Consider the following 15,814-nt stretch of genomic DNA (forward strand, 5'->3'; position numbering starts at 1 on the left):
TAATAGAAAATATATTATTTTATTATATGTTAGAAAAAATGATATTTTATTATATTCACATATTTATGGTATTAATGAGTTTATTATTTAAGTTTTAAATTATTTTTAAAAATTAATGGAGTTATTAACAAATTCAACGCTTTAATTGTGTTTGTTTTTTTGACTGACTATTTAACTAAAAGTAATTGTTGATGTTAATAAATAAGTTTAGTTTAATTATATTAATTGATGTCGATAAATTACTTTTAACTAAATAAAAATAGTTAAAATATTTTAGTTTTTTTTTATTCAGTCAAAAAAACAAATATTACCTTTTAATTAGGAATTAATTTGTGAAAAAAAAATTAACAATTTTTTAAAACAAAATTTTAAATTAATTTCTGTTTTTAAAAATAGAAAACTATTTTTAAAAACTCCGAGGTTATAAGATTTTTATTGAATTTGCTATGATCCATTCATATGATACTAAAAATAAAATGATTAAAATGATATAATTAGTAAAGTACTAAAAAGTAAAAACTTCTTTTATATATACACATCATACGACCCACCCCAGGAACCGCCACGTCAACAAAACGTAGTAGCAGCACGCAAGAAGAAGGGTAATTTAGTAAATCAAGTTACCATCACCTCTGCCGATTCCCTGCTGTTTGATTCAGCCTCTCCAGAGCCCAGACAACTGAACCCAATTAGTGTTTGTGATTTCATCCTCAAGAACCTTCCCTTTTTCAACCGGCCACCTTTTCTTGCCTTCCAAACAAGCCTTTTTATTCCTTTTAGACAGAAAACTTGGCACTAACAGCAAGGAGCCACTCCACGGGGATTGGACTCCATTTATTTCAGTTTCGAACAATCGCCTATCCTCGGATTCGCTATTTCAGCTTGTAGAGTGTTTCCGGATAGAGAGCTGAGAGGGAGGAGACTGGGGGTTTATGGTGATCAGGCCTGATGAATCAACTGTTTTGACTAATCATTCCACTGTTCAGATTTCTTGATTACCTGGTTTCCTTGTCTAACTGTTTCAACCTGTTGACGATGCTCGACTCTTTGTTTCTCGACGTTACTCCGCCGGTGCATGCACTGTGTTTCCTTTCTGAATGGAAATTTTGAGGAAATTAGGGTTTCCAATGATGAGATTGGATCTGTAACTGTTGGAACCTATGGTCAAATTCTTGAATTGCTATTTCGGGATACCCTAATTCCCTGTTTTCGGTATAAAGATAAAGATTTTCAGTTCAGTTTCAAAGCAAAGGTCTACATTTAATCTCTGTTTTGATCTTCTTTAGCTATGGATGTTGACGAGCATGGTAACAAACGGGTGTTTCAACGACTTGGGGCTTCGAATGATAGTGGCAAACAACAAAAGGTTTGTTACCATTGGAGGGCAGGCAGGTGCAACAAGTTCCCCTGTCCGTACCTACACAGAGAATTACCAGCTCCTCCTCCCGAACAATACCAACCATTCATAAGCAATGGATCATCGTCCAAACGGCCGAATCAAGGAGTACATGACGATCGCAGCTTTTCTGGTGCACGAAGAAGCCCTAATTTTAATCCTGCGTGGGGGCGAGTTCATGGCGGTGGTGCAGGCAATAGAGCTCAAGGTAGTGGCGCGGGCAATAGAGATTGAGAAGCTTTGTAATTATTGGCTTCAAGGAAATTGTAGTTATGGGGATAAGTGCAATTTTTTGCATTCTTGGAGTATTGGTGATTGTTTCTCGAGTTTGACACTGCTTGAAGGGCATTAGAAAGTAATCAATTTGTTTGAATTTTGGTTATATTTGGAGTTCTTGTGCATTTGAATGGATGGGCTGATCGAGGTTTAGTGGACAGGTCGTCAGTGGGATTGCTTAGCCATCTGGGTCTGATAAGCTATATACTGGGAGCAAAGATGAGACTGAGGATTTGGGACCGTCAATCTGGTCAGGTTGTTATTATTATTATTTGTTTTTGTGGTGAATTGGTGTTTTTACTGTTTATTTCTTAATGCTTTGGTTAGTTGCTGGAAAAGCGGAGGAATACATAAGAAAACATGCCTTGGAATTGGTATATGATAATATTTAGAATTAAAAAAATTTAAAGCACTATTATATTTATTTTTACACCGACTAACAATTTTTAATAATGTTATATCTTAAAAATAATTTACACCAAGCAATATTTTTAATAACAATTTATACACCAAGAATAAATAATGTTTTCTATCCAAAAAAGAGCAGAACATGTGTTTGGCAGTGCATTTCATAAAGTTGCTTGCACTTTCATTTGAGGTGACAGTGTGAAACAACATAAGATGATGTATTTGGAAAATGGTGTTTTCTTTCAACATTTGACTTTGGAGAATGAAAGCCATCATAAAAAATGGGTTTTGGGACCTTGAAGTAAATGGACCTAAAGTTTAGAATATTGGAATTGTAGTTTTTGAGACTTGAGGGGAAAAAATACCTCCCTTGTCCTATAGATATATGAATATTATATTGGTTAGCATGAAGTTTTAATTTTGAGTAGTGTTGAAAATTGAGAAATTGCAAAGGGGTTTTTTGTGGTCAGGGGGTTAGGGAGTATAAGCAAGACCATCTTGTTAGTTGGTACTTAGTGTGTGAGTCTAAGGGGGAAGGGGGATTAGGGTTTAGGAAGATTTATGTAAGGAACTGTGCTCTATTAGGGAAACGACTATGGAGGCTTCCTAAGGAAAGTTTGTTCTTTGGGACACATGTGAATGGGTAGGATGTCAACACTATAGCCAGGTGGTCACATCGTTGTCTTTGGAAGGCCATTGCATAGGTCTTTCAAGATTTTTCTAGATACACTCAGTTGGTGGTGGGGGATGAGATAAGAATTTCTTTTTTGGGAAGACTTGTGGTGGGGGGATCAACCTTTCTGTTCTTAATTCCTAGATCTATTCAGAATTGTCACAATTAAAAACCTTACTATTTCATTAGTTCTTGGGTCCACTAATTCTTTCTCTTGGAATCTAAACTTATGTCACAATCTTTTGGATTTTGAGATAGAATATCTTGAAAGACTCATGTCCTCTCTTTCACATTTGCACTTATCTCCATCTGGTCCTATTTGAGTGCTTGATCCCTATTTTCTTCAGGTTTATTTATGGTAAAGTCGTTCTTTTCAATCCTATCCAACCATATTGATCCAATTCCATTATTCCCTATTGATTTTGTTTGGAAATCGCAAGCCTCATTTATGGTCAAATCTTTTGCTCGGTTAGTGGCACTCAAGAAGGTAAACACTAATGACAAGCTACAACTAAGAAGATCCTGCAAAGTCCTTAGTCCTGATGTTTGTTTGTTGTGTATGGAGAATGGTGAAATGATAGATCATATCTTCTTATATTGTCCATTGAGTTTAGGACTATGGCATAGACTATTCAACTTGGCTGATATGGATTGGTTTCCTCTTAGGAGTATTGTGACATGATGATTGTCTCATATAAGGGATTGAGAAATACCAGTAGAGGCAAGGTGTTGTGGCAGTTCACTTGTCTTGCTTTGATGTGGGTTATGTGGCAGGAAAGAAATGCTATGATTTTTTAGGACAAGGTGAGAACTTTAGAGGGTCTTTGGGAGATAATTTATTTCTTAGCCTCATTTTGGGATTCTTGCACCACAACTTTTAAGGGTATTCCCCTTAATTTGATCCAACTTGATTAGATGTTGGTGTGTAGTTCCAAGGGTGTGGGCTAGCAAGGATAGATTATTTTTGTATATTCCCACATGGGACATGGTTTGTGGAACCTCATTGTCGTATAGATTTACTTGAACTGTGGAGGTTCCTACTTTCTTTTTGTGTAGATTTTGGAGGATTTCTCATCTGTCTATTGTACTTATTTTACTTAACTTAATATACTATACTGTTGTTTCTCCTAAAAAAAAGAATGAAGTTTTAATTTTTTTTAGCAATAAAGGAAGTTTTATGTTTTGTTTTCCTTTCTTTTTTTGTTGGCAAACAAGCTGTCCTTAGTTTTGTATCTTATGGCCTTTCTTTGTTTTTTCTTTTCTTTTGTAGTCCACTGGTGTGGTTAATCTTGGTGGAGAAGTTGGCTGTATGATTAGTGAGGGCCCATGGTTGTTTGTGGGTATACCAAGTGTTGTTAAGGTGGGTTTGAATGCAAAATCTCCTCCCTTTTGCTCTTATTATATATACTATAGTATTATCACTACCATTTTTGTTGTTTTTTTGTTTTTTGATAGGAAACACGAAAGAATATAACTATAGAAATAAACAGTACTATTGTTTTTTCTTTTGCTATCACTACTATGTTTCATTGCACCTTGTTCTTATAGGATTAGCAACTTGAATATGGCAGTACCAAGCAGATGATATCTTGCCTCACTGGACAATTTATGATGATATTGCAGGCATGGCACACTCAAAATAACACTGAATTGAGTCTCAGTGGACCCATTGGACAAGTTTATGCATTGGTTGTTGGTAATGATTTGCTCTTTGCTGGTGTACAGGTAATTCTTTTGACTACAAGCCGATTATTCTTATTGTCATATAAATTTCAAGTGTAGGTTCCATAATAGGTTAGCCTGCACCATATTGAGTCTCTTGGCTTTGGCTTTTAGGTGGTTAAGAAGAACCATATGTTTGCATGGTTCATGTGATTTTAATTTTTAACCATGTCATCAAGGGATAGAATTGTGATAATTGATGTTTTATAAGTACTCACTGTTAAGGCAAGTGCATGCATTGACATTTTCATGAGTATTTTGTGCACTCTTGATTTGGGTTGAGTCTGCTTGTGTTGATCTTTCGAACACCGTGCTCAAGCTCAGCTCTTAGAAAACTTTGAAGGCTTTCCAAGTCTTGAAGGCCTCAAGGATGCTTTGTCATTTGAATCCCCGAATTGAATACTTTGTTTGTGCGTTTAGCTTGGATATGATTTTTAGCTTGGGGACAACACTTTGTCGATGTTGGGCTTTGTGGATTGGTTAGGCTCTAGGTAGGGCGCGTTTGCTGGTTTTTGTGTTTTCATGCCTCCTCTTGGGTATTGTGGCTTCTTTGTATACATCATGTATACCTTTTTTTCATGTATAATACATCTTATTTACCTATCAAAAATAAATAAATGATTTTTTGCTTTTCTTTTCTCTGGCTGTACTTTATTTGTAAACTCATGCATGACTTATTGGTAAGCTTGAGTTGAGGCCTTAGGGCTAGGATCAAAACCTTTGGCAGTATTTGTGTTGTATTTTTGTTATGGTTGTTGAGCCTTCTTAATTGGGTAGGCTAGGAGGGCCAGGTTGATTGGTCTAGTCTGGTCAACCAAGCTGTGCAGCTTGCCTTTCGGGTCAAGTGGGTAGGGTCAACCTGTTTTGGAGCTCTACTGTGCTTTAAAGTGTTATCATTAAGACTTATCAATTCACAAAGTCCTTTAGACTTGGGGTCTATCTTAAGGTTAATGCACTGAAATTTACTTCGCTTTTTGTGGTGTGGAAGAGGCTTTTTGAGAGACTTGAGCAGGTTACTAATATTTTGAGATAGCAAAATTCCAATTAGAGTCCTCAAATATATTGTCTGAGAAATTGTTAAGGAATTCCTTTCTTGCACTGACAATGGATTGATTGGCAACGCTAAAGTTGAAAGAAGCTTAGAGGAGCATTTCATGAACTAAAAAGCAATGAGAGATTTCAAAATCTTGAATGCTTGTTTAGGTTTTTGGGAAGCCTTGGTAGCCAAGTGAGTGTTGCAACAGTGTAGGTGAATTGGTTAAGATTCTTGTGTCTTCACTATTATCTTTGTGCCTTTTTTTATATTCATATCTCAAAATAGTGAATAATATCTTGGTTGTGTTGGTGTTTTCTCATCGTTGTAAAACTGATGAATACTTGCAAGGTATTTGATAAAATTTCTTAAGGAGAAGATCTTTGATAAATTGATGAAATACATAATTTGCTAAAGAATTTGGAAAATCCATTCTCCTCTAGAAAATTCTTTTTATTTTTGATGGGCAAATTAGAAATATATAACTGAATCCCCCCTTGGTCATTCTTGAGTATAACTGGGATAGTTTCACTTATTGTGCCAATGTGATGTAGTTTGGTTTGCAGTTATATGATGTATGCTCTAAAATTATGATGATCATGAACACATTCAATTTTTGGCTGGCTCTTAGGTTGAAACACAGGGAAAAAAATTGTTGCCTGTTTACGTCCACTGGATTCACTCCATCCCTCACATTCCCCTTGCTCTCATGAAAACATGCTCATACACAAAAGCAGGAATAACCACAAGGAAGAATAATGTGGTGTTTGTTTTTTTACTTAATTCTAAGAGAAAGTTACGCTATGTTAATAAGTAAATTAATTGTGAATATAACCTAAAATTTGATTATCTAATCCTTAAAATAGTTTGATAAGTTTCATAAGTTACAATTAAGTTTTTGGAGGTAAAATATATTTGGATTTAAAATTAGAGTAGTTGGAAATTGATGTAAATCCTAATTGGGGAGTATTGTTACATTTACATGTGAATTGTATTCATTTACTTATCACAAGACCGTTAATGCATCCATTATTGCATGTGATTTGGCTTGTTTTTTGAAAATTTTTGAAGGAGAAAAATATAAATTCTAAAAAATTTCTGAGGGAGAATCATTCTAATCAATTCATTTCAAGTTGTAAAAAACACTTATTCACCCCCTTGTAGGTGTAGTTGAGATTCAACTACAATTTATATTGAAACTAGGGAAACGAGGAAAGAAAAAACAACCAAACACAAAGGGGATTACTTTTCTGGGAGCATATACATGAACAGGAATATACCACACATCCAGCAATTACCCAGTTAACAAAACACCTTTTTCATTTTGGCAGGAAGCTTTAAGAGAGATATCTTCAACAAGCTAATTGGAACAGGATCGGCTACTATTGCGGGGGGAACCATTCTAACATGTAGACATAGGATCAGTGTTGTCGCCATCCCCAGATTTCTTGGCATAGAATCTCCGGTACATAGAGTCAACTTCAGTAAGATAATAGGTGCCTGAAGCCAGCAAGCTACAGTCCTTGCTCATCACAAAGGCCTTGGCACCATAGCGATGCTCCATTAGCTTCAATGTTTCGACAAATTTTTCAGGAGGAAACTGCATATGAAGAGCAGATAGCATAATATTGCAGAAGGAAAAAAAAAGACCAGATGTTAAACTATGGTGCATTTAGAAACAGCTTGCTTACCAGAGATGATGATGCAGAAAAAAGAGGGAAAGAAAAGGGAGAGAAAACTTCTAGCAAGAAATGAATTCTAGCTGTAAATATAGTATTTCTAGTGAAGTAATTTCGACATTTGATTTTCAGAGAAGGAAATTAGAAGTTGAAAACATGACGGAATCTCAAACCTCAATAATTGTCCATAACTTTCATTTCCCAGGTAACACATAGCCAGCAAAGTTTGCTTCATCATATATTTCTTTACCATACCTATAGATTGGAATAAGAATTCATCAGCAAGAAGTTCGTACCTAGCAACCATGCAATAGAATCAACTTTATCAGTAACAGGATCACAATGGTTTACCTTTTCAAGATCCCGGCTCTGGTAGCTCTCATCCTTAGATAGGGCTGAAAATGGAGCTAGCTTTTCTCTTGCGGCCTCATCAACAAGGCTGATCAGACAAAAGCAGTAAACGGTAAACCTGACAAGTGTACACCAGATAAATTCCACAAACACAAACACACAAAAGTAATTGAGTTTCAAGACTAAAGGAGGGGGGGAAGATATTACAAGAACAACACATTTTTCCAAGTCACACTCTCATTTTATGAAGTTTGCTTATTTCTCTACAAGAGATAACGTAGATGTAGCACCATAATGTTTTGACACAAACTTGTTACTTCCATATGCTTAATAAAAGTTATATTAAAGAAAGAACCAGAAGTGATTGCAAAAGCTTCTGGAGAAATTATTGATCTTGAAATATACCATATCCAAAGGTCCTTAATGGGTTTAAATTGTCAAGACCAAGTTCTCACTGCAACTCTATGAAAGAATATAAGTTCTTCTACGTTTGATCAGAACAATGCATTACCTTGCCCAGTCCCTTCTCTCTTTTGGTCATGGTTCTTCCAAAAGAATAAAAGGTCGGCTAATAGGAGCAACAGCAAAGCTGATGATATCCAACTTTACATCAAAATGTTGGCATGGTTTTCAGTTTAATAACACTATTTTTATTACATTTTTGTAACCTTTGGTTGTTCAACGGAAAATGATTAATATAGGAAATGTGAAAATGGTATCACAAATGGAATTCCCTGGATCATCATGTTTTTTAAACATGGAACAAAGTTGTGGAAAAATGAGCTCCTAGACAGAGAATTGTGAACAAAACTTTCCAATATATTAACAGGCAATTATATGCAAAAGTATCATAAAGAAACCAGATTGATTATCTAAATTTTCAATAAAAATGACACAAGATGTGAAGAAGCATTACAGGGTATTCACTCGCAAGATTGGGCTTGTAGAAGTCATAGGCATGAGACATATGACTGCCTTTAAATTTGCTTTCAAAAGCAATAGGTGCACCAGGTCCTACTAGCATGGCAATGGCAGCTGCTCCTCCAGTTGGTCGGGCTGGACCTTCTGCATAGACCTGAAACAAGGGAGGTCCCTTTAGATGTGATGTCCTTGAACCGGTGAAATAAAAATGGCAAAGAGAACGCAGGTAACCATGTCCACCCTGTTGGAGCTTGGGTTCTGAATCCAAAGGCTCATTGAAAGAATGTGCTTAATTTATTTATCTTTACAACCTTTGCCTGACAGCTTCAAAATCAAGAGTTGAAGTGGATTTTGGCTGCTCTGAAGCCTTTATTCATTATTCATAAAAGCAAGCACAATTTTGTAGTCTTCAAGTTAGATATCCAAAATCATCCAATCATAATAGTTTAAGAATCTTCCAATTATAATAGTTTAAGAATAGACAATCTTCTAGGGCGAACTCATCATAAGGCCAAGCAAACAAAACATGCCCACTGTCCAGTTACAGGGCTTGATAATATGTTTAGGGTCTGAGCCCCACTTACAAATTCCCTCCATAAATTCCCTCCATAACATTTCATAGAAAGCCAGCTCTTTTAGAAGCCATTTGCTTCTCTACTTCCAACTAGAACTAAACCTTTTAAATAAACAACGAATGAAGAAAGTCTAGGCCCATTAAGAAAGAGATCATACAGCATTGTCGGTGCACACAAGAAGTCCATAACGCCCATCCCATGAACTACTCTCCACCCAATTTATACAATTGAATAAAGCTGCAGTCCCACCATAGCATGCATTTGTTGAATCCACTCCTTCAATGTCAGCATTACCAAATTCCTGTTTGTTTACATGAGTAAAGTAGAATATTCTCAAAATTGTAAAAAAGAAATTTAAGAATTACAAAGTATCACAGCTGCACAAACAAAAACATTTTGTAGAACATGGATGGTACATATATGACATGTCATGTCAATAAATTCTCCCTTACACAGAAAGGGAGAGTTCAAAATCAGTATGATTGCAAACCTGTGCAAGACCAAATGCCTGCATCCTTAGCTTAATTGAGTGACACTCAAGTCTCCATGGAATCACAGGCTTTTACCTACTGAAGTTAATGTTAGTTTCTATAGGCTGACCCAGAGTTTTCATGACCCTAAGACTGCTCACAGCCAACTAAGGTCCAAGTTTTGAGGCAGTGTTGGTGCTATCATGGCCATAGTTATAATACCACATATCCCTTAGATGATGTCAAATTCTTAAATTTATGGGTTATCCAACTTCATTCCTTGAGCATAAGCCTCAAGGGTCCACAACTATGAGGAGACAACTCTTGAGAACCAAAAAGGGAAGTATCTTGGAACAGTTTTGAAAAAATCAATAGGAAATGAAAAGGATACTCTGAATCCAAAAAAAATAAGGATTACCTCAAAAATTTGCATAAGGAAGGTCTTAATGGACTTGCTTTTGTCTATCACAGTTTCACTACCAACTTCCAGCCGTCCAATTTTATCTGTGATTGATAGTTGACACCTGCTCAAACTTGGATGCTTGGCATGATTATTTGCAATATGTAGATGACAGTCCCAAGCAAATTTTGAATGAATATGTTTAATTTTTAAAAATTTAATTTTTCAAAATTCCAATTTTCAAAACTTTGATCTTTAAATAATTTTTTAAAATTCCAATTTTTAAATTTACTTTTCAAAATTTTCATTCTCAAGTAATTCTTCAAATTTTCAATTTTAAAATTTAATTTTTAAAACTCCAAACTCTCAAATAATTTTCAAAATTTCAATTTCTTTCAAATTTAATTTCCAAAATTCCAATTTCTTTCAGATTTAATTTCCAAACTCCAATTCTCAATTAATTTCCAAAATTCCAATTTCTTTCAAATTTAATTTTTAAAACTCCAATTCTTAAATTTAATTTTTAAAGTTCCAAACTCTCAAATAATTTTCAAAATTCCAATTTCTTTCAAATTTAATTTCCCAAAATTCTAATTCTTAAATTTGATTTTCGAAACTCTAATTCTCAATTAATTTTCAAAACTCCAATTTCTTTCAAAATTAATTTTCAAAACTCCAATTCTTAAAACTCCAAACTCTCAAATAATTTTCAAAATTCCAATTTCTTTCAAATTTAATTTCTAAAATTCTAATTCTTAAATTTAATTTTTGAAACTCCAAACTCTCAAATAATTTTCAAAACTCCAATTTCTTTCAAAATTTAATTTCCAAAATTCCAATTCTTAAATTTAATTTTCAAAACTCCAATTTTCAAATAATTTTCAAAACTCCAATTTCTTTCAAAATTTAATTTCCAAAATTTCAATTCTTAAATTTAATTTTCAAAACTCCAATTTTCAAATAATTTTCAAAATTCCAATTCTTTAATTTAATTTTCAAAATTCCAATTCTTTAATTTAATTTTCAAAAATCCAATTTTCAAATAATTTTCAAGACTTCAATTTTCAAATAAATTCCAAAACTCTAGTTTTCTTTCAAATAATTTTAATTTCACTCCAGTTTTCAAATATTTTTTTTATCCTACCACTTTTCATCATCCATTAGGGTTCTAAGTTGCTAAAAATCCTATTTTTAAATAAATTTGCTACCTTTCCTTTCAGGTAAGCACTTTTCTCAAATTTTCTTTGATTTGAAAATAATTTTTTTCGTTTTCTTTGATTTTAAATCAGTAAGAATAAATTTTTCATAATTCTAAAATAATAGAATTTGTGAGACTAATTCATGCAAGATAAATTGGGCTTTGGTGGGGGTCCTACATATGATCTCTTTTGATTGTCAATTGCTATGCTTAATGTATATTGCTTGATCTTTGTCTTACTCTTTGATATACATATGATAATTTTATACTTAAGCTAATCTTGTTTTCATGATAGACGCTCTCACTCTCACTTTGCTTATTCTCATACATGATTCCTTTTATTATTTAATCATTTCATTTGTATCTATTAATTTTCTAGTTAATTACCATGTTTATTTCACCTTACTTAGTAGAGACGAACTTAGAGGGGTGTTTCGGTCTTTTTACCGTACCTTCTCAATAAGTAACTTGACCTCCGAACCCGACTCGGTTTTTCACATTCTTTCTTATTTTGTTTTTTTCCTTTAAAAATAAAATAAAAATAAGTGGCGACTCCAAAGTCTTTTTCTAAAAATCATATTTTCACCAAATAAATAAAAAGCAAGTCGCGCCATTGAGAGTAGGAACGCATCGAATAAAATACGGGGTCCACACTATAAGTTTGCTACAAGACTAAATATTTTCTTTTTGACAAGTTTCCTAAAAATGAAAAACAAATCTCCCATTGAAGTAAAAAAAAAAACAAAAAATAGAATAAAAAGATAATAATAAACATTTTTGTTGGCAAAACTTAACGAAAGGAGGAGAAAAGTTGCTAAAATTAAGGAACCAAATTCCTTGAATAAAGCAATCAAATTTTGGGAATTCAAAATTCAATTTCCCTATTTCACGAAATTGGTACCCTACAAATTTTTATTATCCTTGTATTGAATATGATAAAGGCTTTGGTTTGAAGATTGTAGACATCAAAATTTTTAGTAAAATAAATTATCATTAAATTGGTTTTTTTTTATAAAAAAAAAAAAAAAACTATTGGTCCTACACATATTCGACACTTGCCATACGGGAAAAGGTGACATGTGGTCAAATTTGGAAGACTACAAAATTTAGTCTTCCAAATAAAATCAAATCTTCCAAATTATTGTTAAAAGAGAATTAAAAAAAATTAAATAAAGATTCTCTAATTGACAATTTTTTTTAAAAAAGAAACAAATATTCTGTTTGAAATCAAAAGAGAACAAAATAATAATAATAATAATAATAATAAATAAATAAATAAATAAATAATCTCTTGTTGACCAATTTACTTAATTGAGAATTCATTGATCTTCCAAATTATAATCAAAGTAAAAGAATAAGAGGAAGATATTTTTTTGTAAAAAATATTACCACAGAGATTGTACCCTACAAATTTTAATTTTAATTAAATATTTCGTTTCGTATCATTTTTCCTATTGTTTTGATTACATTGTAGGATCATTGGTAAAATTTATGCATACAAAGATATAAATTGATTATTAAATTATTAAGCCTGGTTTGGGTATATTGTTTGTACATACTTTTATTTTTTATTTTTTATTTTTTAAAAAATAGAAAATGACAATTAACTACCATGTAAAATGTAAGAACCTTTATATTAAAAAATCGTGACTTTTAAGAAATGTTTAAAAATTTTAAGGTAGTAAAAAATATTTACTATCTCAAATTTAAAAAGTTTTAAAAATAATTTTAAATCCATACTCTTTTATATAAAAGTTACTACCGTTTTATTTTAAAAAGAAAAAATAGAAAAGGTATCTAACTCTAAATTTTGAAATTCGGTCCGGCTATGTTTGGTACAATTATTTACTTATTTTAGGATTTTTTTATAGTAAATTTAATCCGTAAAAATTTGAAAATAATTAAAATTATTACGTTTCTCATCTCAAATCCTCTTTTATATATAAAAATTCTCAATATTTCTCATACATTATATATTTCTTTATATTTTTTCTTTATAAAAAAAAACTCTCAGTCAATATACCAAATAAATATTTTTCTAATTTTCTATTAGGTTATTATATTTTCTTTATATTTTCCTTATTAGTAAGAACTTTCCTATTATTACTTATTTAAACAATTGATTTTTTAAATTGAATATTCTAAAAATATACATATGTGCCCTTTCTTACCATTTTTTGTTTGTATTTTTTTTTTCCAAATTAAAAGAAATATAAATAAATAAATATTTATAAATAACAATATTTGAGGTCTAGTATAATTCAAATTCTATTTCCTATTTTAATTCAAACTAATAACAAACTTCCACTCAAATTCAAACTTTATATCCAACTTTAATTTAAACTAACTAAAAAATAAATAAATATTAATATTTAAATTAAGTATAAACATTAATTTTTTCTTATAGCATGATTGATTTAGTAAATAGTTAGAGTTGGCGAAATTAGTTTTAAATGTTTGACAAAATTATATATAACATAATAGGTGAATTTGTTTACAAATTTAAATATAGATTAATTCGAAGAAGTTAATTTGTTTTTGTCCAATAAATAAATAAAAGAAAAGAAAAGATAATGCATTAAAATAATAAAATTAAACTTTAATTTTTCTATTCTTCTTACGTCAATAATAGGAAAGCATATATGTGAATCCAAGTAGTAATAAAATTAGGTTACCTCTTTCTATTCCTCTATATATAGGCTATCGTCTTCCCGGCTTAGTCTTTATGGATTCAGATATGGAGGACGATTGTGAATGGGCTTGGCTCCCCAAGGACTTACTGCACTCCATATTAGACCAGCTACAGCCAATGGAAGATGTTATCAGATTCAGCGCCGTTTGTACGGAATGGCGTTCTGTTGCGGTAGAGAATTTCGAAAGTCGCTCTCTTCATCGAAGACAAGTTCCATTCTTGATGAGTCGTACAAAAGACAATATCGGTAATTTACACAGCGTGACCCAGAAGAAGATGTATAAATTCCGGTTTCCAATGCCTGACAATATGAAGTGTTGCGGCTCTTCCCTCGGTTGGTTGATTATGCTCGATGTCACCATGGACGTCATCCTCTTCAATCCCTTCTCCGGCAACACCATTACTTTTCCTCCCATTCGACGATTGGTATTTGAGAAACGTTATGCACTAGAATTTGACTATATCCACGGTCTCTCTGCTCTCAAGCGATATGAATATGAAATACGAATACGAGAAGAATATGGGGAAGAAGAATTGGGTTTGAGCCTCGATGACATGACATTGGATTCAGAAGACGATTATGAAATACAAGGAGAAGAAGAAACCGATGAAGAAGAAGAAGAAAAAGAAGAAGGAGAGGAGAGAGAGGTTGGGAGTGAGTGTCGCATAATAAAAGGTGTATTGTCTACAGATCCTAGCGTATGTCCTGATGATTACGTACTGATGGTTATATATGGTGTAGAAAACAGGTTAGCCTTCGTTAAATCTGGTGATGAAGATTGGACTTACATTGATAATAAAACTAGTGGCTTTGATTATCTCTTTCAGACAAGTCCTCGAGTTAAGGGTTTTCGGTATTTCGAGGATATCCTTTATTGGAAAAGCCAGTTTTATGCTGTGGACAGCTTCGGAAAACTTCTATCTTGTGAAATCAATACAAATTTTACCAATTTGAGGGTTAAGATTGTTGATGTTCCAAAGAGGGGATTTGGGGCCGACCCTATTTCAACTTCAACTTCTTTTCAAGAAGTTGTTCAAAGTCTAAGAAGAGAAGTTCAAAGTCCTTTCTTTGAAGGTAATATAAGTGTTTGGTCCGCCTTTTTGGTAGAATCCGTTGAAGGTGATTTACTTTGGGTTCCCAAATTCAGGTCTAATTTTCTTACTAGGAAATTTAGCGTTTATAAGCTAGTAGATAATGGTGGGAATGTAGGGTGGGTTGAGAAAGAGGATTTGGGTGATGCTGCCTTATTCCTAGGAGACAACCATTCTATTTTAGTTCGATGTCAGCCAGACTCCATATATTTCGTGGACAAGGAGGATGAGACTGTATGGTGTTATCCTGGTTATCCTTTTGACATGGGTGTATACAACTTGGAACATGAAGCAGTTGCACGAGACTACCAATTGAATCCTTCCCAAAGGTTGAACCCACCTCCAATTTGGATACTGCCTACATTCATGTGACGCTTCTCTTATTTATTTCTAGTCAATTTATATATTTCTATTTATTTTTAGTCAATTTATATATTCCAATTGTCAGAATTAGTTAATCATATTATTTTATAATCCACTAGATTAAAATCCAAGATCATGCGTTTCATGCCACTCACATGGCCGTGGCCTCGGAGATAAATGGAAAGGGGTGTTCAGAGAAGGAAAAGAAACCAACCTAAATTCCATGATACATTCCAATCAATAATTTACCACAATTCATAATTTTAATTTAGGGGTTACTTGATTAAAAGAGTTATTAAAATAAAAAATGAAAATTTAGAAAAATGACATCTCTCTTTTCAAAACATGAAATATGATCCCCTTTGGGTAAAAATATTCTTTAATAATTTTTTAATCCTTATCTCATATTCAACTCTTTTAGGATAAAAAGGCTTAACTATATGATAGGGACAAACTTGTCAATCAACACATAAAAAAAAAACCACATTCTTAGCAAAACACAAATTCAAGCTTTATAATCCAATGGATAAGATATGCATATCCAAATATATCATATCTCAAAATC

General features: G+C 32.7%; 1 protein-coding gene and 1 pseudogene across 1 annotated transcript; one reads left to right on the forward strand and one right to left on the reverse strand.

Moving 5' to 3' along the window:
- Nucleotides 1-609: 609 nt before the first annotated feature.
- Nucleotides 610-7,396, forward strand: LOC117932894 (annotated as a pseudogene).
- LOC117933317 (hydroxymethylglutaryl-CoA synthase-like) lies at nt 6,911-11,065 on the reverse strand. Its single transcript, XM_034854686.1, has 6 exons — nt 11,049-11,065; nt 9,923-10,028; nt 9,192-9,335; nt 8,435-8,613; nt 7,539-7,656; nt 6,911-7,108 (listed from the first exon to the last, which is right to left on the reverse strand). The coding sequence occupies exons 1-6, from the start codon at nt 11,063-11,065 to the stop codon at nt 6,911-6,913; spliced, it is 762 nt and encodes a 253-aa protein (XP_034710577.1).
- Between the last annotated feature and the right edge of the window lie 4,749 nt (nt 11,066-15,814).

Source organism: Vitis riparia, chromosome 16, assembly GCF_004353265.1.
Source record: "Vitis riparia cultivar Riparia Gloire de Montpellier isolate 1030 chromosome 16, EGFV_Vit.rip_1.0, whole genome shotgun sequence".
Classification (NCBI taxonomy): domain Eukaryota; kingdom Viridiplantae; phylum Streptophyta; class Magnoliopsida; order Vitales; family Vitaceae; genus Vitis; species Vitis riparia.